Source organism: Aplysia californica, unplaced genomic scaffold (genome assembly GCF_000002075.1).
Source record: "Aplysia californica isolate F4 #8 unplaced genomic scaffold, AplCal3.0 scaffold00195, whole genome shotgun sequence".
NCBI classification, from domain to species: Eukaryota; Metazoa; Mollusca; class Gastropoda; order Aplysiida; family Aplysiidae; genus Aplysia; species Aplysia californica.
Window position 1 is genome coordinate 657,295 of NW_004797465.1, and position 2,475 is coordinate 659,769.

The window sequence follows — 2,475 nt, forward strand, 5'->3', positions numbered from 1 at the left end:
AGAGAGAGAGAGAGAGAGAGAGAGAGAGAGAGAGAGAGAGAGAGAGAGAGAGAGATGTATTCCCCATATTCTATTGCACTATTACTCACATTTCAATATCACCCTGTGCATCTGGCTCCACCCAGGTCTGGGCAAGCTCTGCCATGACGCCACGGTCCCACTTTTTGTTTTTGCCTTTGAGTGGTACAGTCATTTCGGTACCATTTCTCACTTTGAATTTGTCGGAGTCGCATTGACCACACAGGCCACACATTTTACCCTTGAACTTGTCTGGAGCATTGACCGTGAGCTTGCTACCACTCATGAAGATGGACAGTGACAGACTTGGGACGATCAGACTGAAGTATCCCTTCTTAACTGCCACTTCAAAGACCCCAGTAACAGAGTACTCAGTCTGCTTAATGACGTTACCATTGAGCTGCAAGTAAAGAAATATAAAGAATTGGTCGTAAGAAAGCTTGAAATTACTTCGCTCTCCTAGATTTACAAAGTTCTATCTGCACAGTAACTAGTTTAAAGAAATTTAACGTAAAAAGGTCTTCTATGCTACGAAATATTACACAAAAAAGAAATAATGTAACTGATTTCCTTAAAAAAATGCCGTCCCCCCTCCCTGTTTGACAAACTTATCATTTTAGCTTAGGACTAAACATAAAGATACGTGTTTCTTTCGCAATGCTTATGTATTTAGGTGTGAACGTGAAGTACACTTGTACTTTAAACCCACACACCTTGAAATCTTTGGCACCAGTCTTGGTTTCAAAAACAAAGTTTTCTTTGAATGCAACACCGTTCCTGATAACTTTCATGTTCCTCAAATGAATTTCCACTCTGTCGATACAAGTCACGCCCTTTCTCTTTCCACACTTTTTGTTCCTGGTGTAAACGTCGAAGTTTTCAGAAACACCGTCCTTGTCATCTTCACAAATGCCGGAGAACTTGTACCTGCAGACAGATAATGTAGTGTATGTGGTGTAAAATACAATACTATTTGTGTTTTCACAACAACATTTAGCGATGCATCTTCAGGGTAATTTGGACAGCAAAGCCCAAGGCAGGCGTCTGGAGTCTAGTGGTTAGGCTATCGGACCCATAATTGTGAATCTCTGGGTGCAGAGGCTCAAGACCCAACTCGATTCAATGTTGTGTCTGAAGAGCATTTAAAAATAAATTTACACGCATTTTCCCATATAACTGGGTCCCATCGGAGATGGACTTTAAATTCGGAGGTCACGCCTCTTTAACAACGTTACAGAATCGCAAGGTGCGTTAAACTAATGCACTTTCACACAATTTCGCAAATCACTAAATCCCTTCGTTTTTGTGTTGTTCTGATGTTCTCTACGGGAAATTTAACCTATTCAATGCTACGTAGACGTAAGATCTCGCTTGTGATCTCTCAAGCTAGCCTCCCAAATGATCTAAATTATGTCGATGGGGGCGTAAAAATAAATACTTTGAAACATTCAATCCGCTTGCAGCAAGCTGAGCGAAATGGGTGGTGGACTCTAGCAACTAAATTAATTACTGCTTCACTATTCTTTAATTTCGATGTTTTTAGATTAGTTTTAGTAGGAGCTTCACGGCACATGCAACCCAATTAGGTGATAATAATATATTTAGCGAAGATTAGAGATGTTACTAGAGAATAACATACAACGAAAAAAAAGGAAGAGAGATAAGGACGATAGATATTTAATGGGAAAAAGGAACAAATCACACACCAGAGCACCCACAAACTACCCATTCACAGTTTATTAACAACCAACTTTCCTTGTAAAATTTGACACAAAGGCACATACTTGCATGGTCCCATGAAATCGTATTTGGCGCCTCCAAAGACTTTGTAATGAGGATCTCCTTTAGCATAGCAATGTCCGCAGTGACCTGTAAACAGAGGCAAGTGACAAAAGTTGTAAAGATGTGAAATTCATTTTAAAAAACAGTTGGGAAGTGGGGTTTCAGAAGCGGTGCTGCAAAAGTCAGAAGCTCAGAAATTTCATGAGACATAATATGGCAGTACGCAATAAGAGTTCAGTTTTTGAATTTAAATCAAGGATAATTGCCCCAAAACACTGAACTGGATATTTAAAAAATCTGGATTGTGTTTAGTACGTTAAGAACAGAACAACCAATAATAATTAATAGACAGCATTTGTATAGCGTAATTCCTCACTCAACAGCAAGCTCTATGCGTTTCACAATCTATACCTCAGCAGACGCGAGAGCATTCTGTAATAACCTCAATTTCCTGGGAACCATACAGTGCAAGCAGCTATTAATAGGCGTTAAAACACTAATATATTAATAGCTTATGCAACTTACTGATGCAGGATTGTGATTCCTCGCTGTAGGTGAGGCCATCGGGACACTTGCAAATGTAATGGTTGCTGACAGGGAAACACTCACGGCCGCCCTCACAGGCGGTCACTCCGAGACGGTTCAGTTCCGTACACTGGTTATCGGCTGGAGGGG

General features: G+C 40.4%; 1 protein-coding gene across 1 annotated transcript in view; it reads right to left on the reverse strand.

Moving 5' to 3' along the window:
- Nucleotides 1–2,475, reverse strand: part of LOC101861283 — a gene marked incomplete at its 3' end in the record, with an annotated part of 46,321 nt that overhangs the window by 14,701 nt on the left and 29,145 nt on the right. The window contains 4 exon segments of the mRNA XM_013082814.2: nucleotides 90–418; nucleotides 732–945; nucleotides 1,803–1,887; nucleotides 2,326–2,466. Coding sequence (XP_012938268.2) covers nucleotides 90–418; nucleotides 732–945; nucleotides 1,803–1,887; nucleotides 2,326–2,466 — 769 coding nt within the window.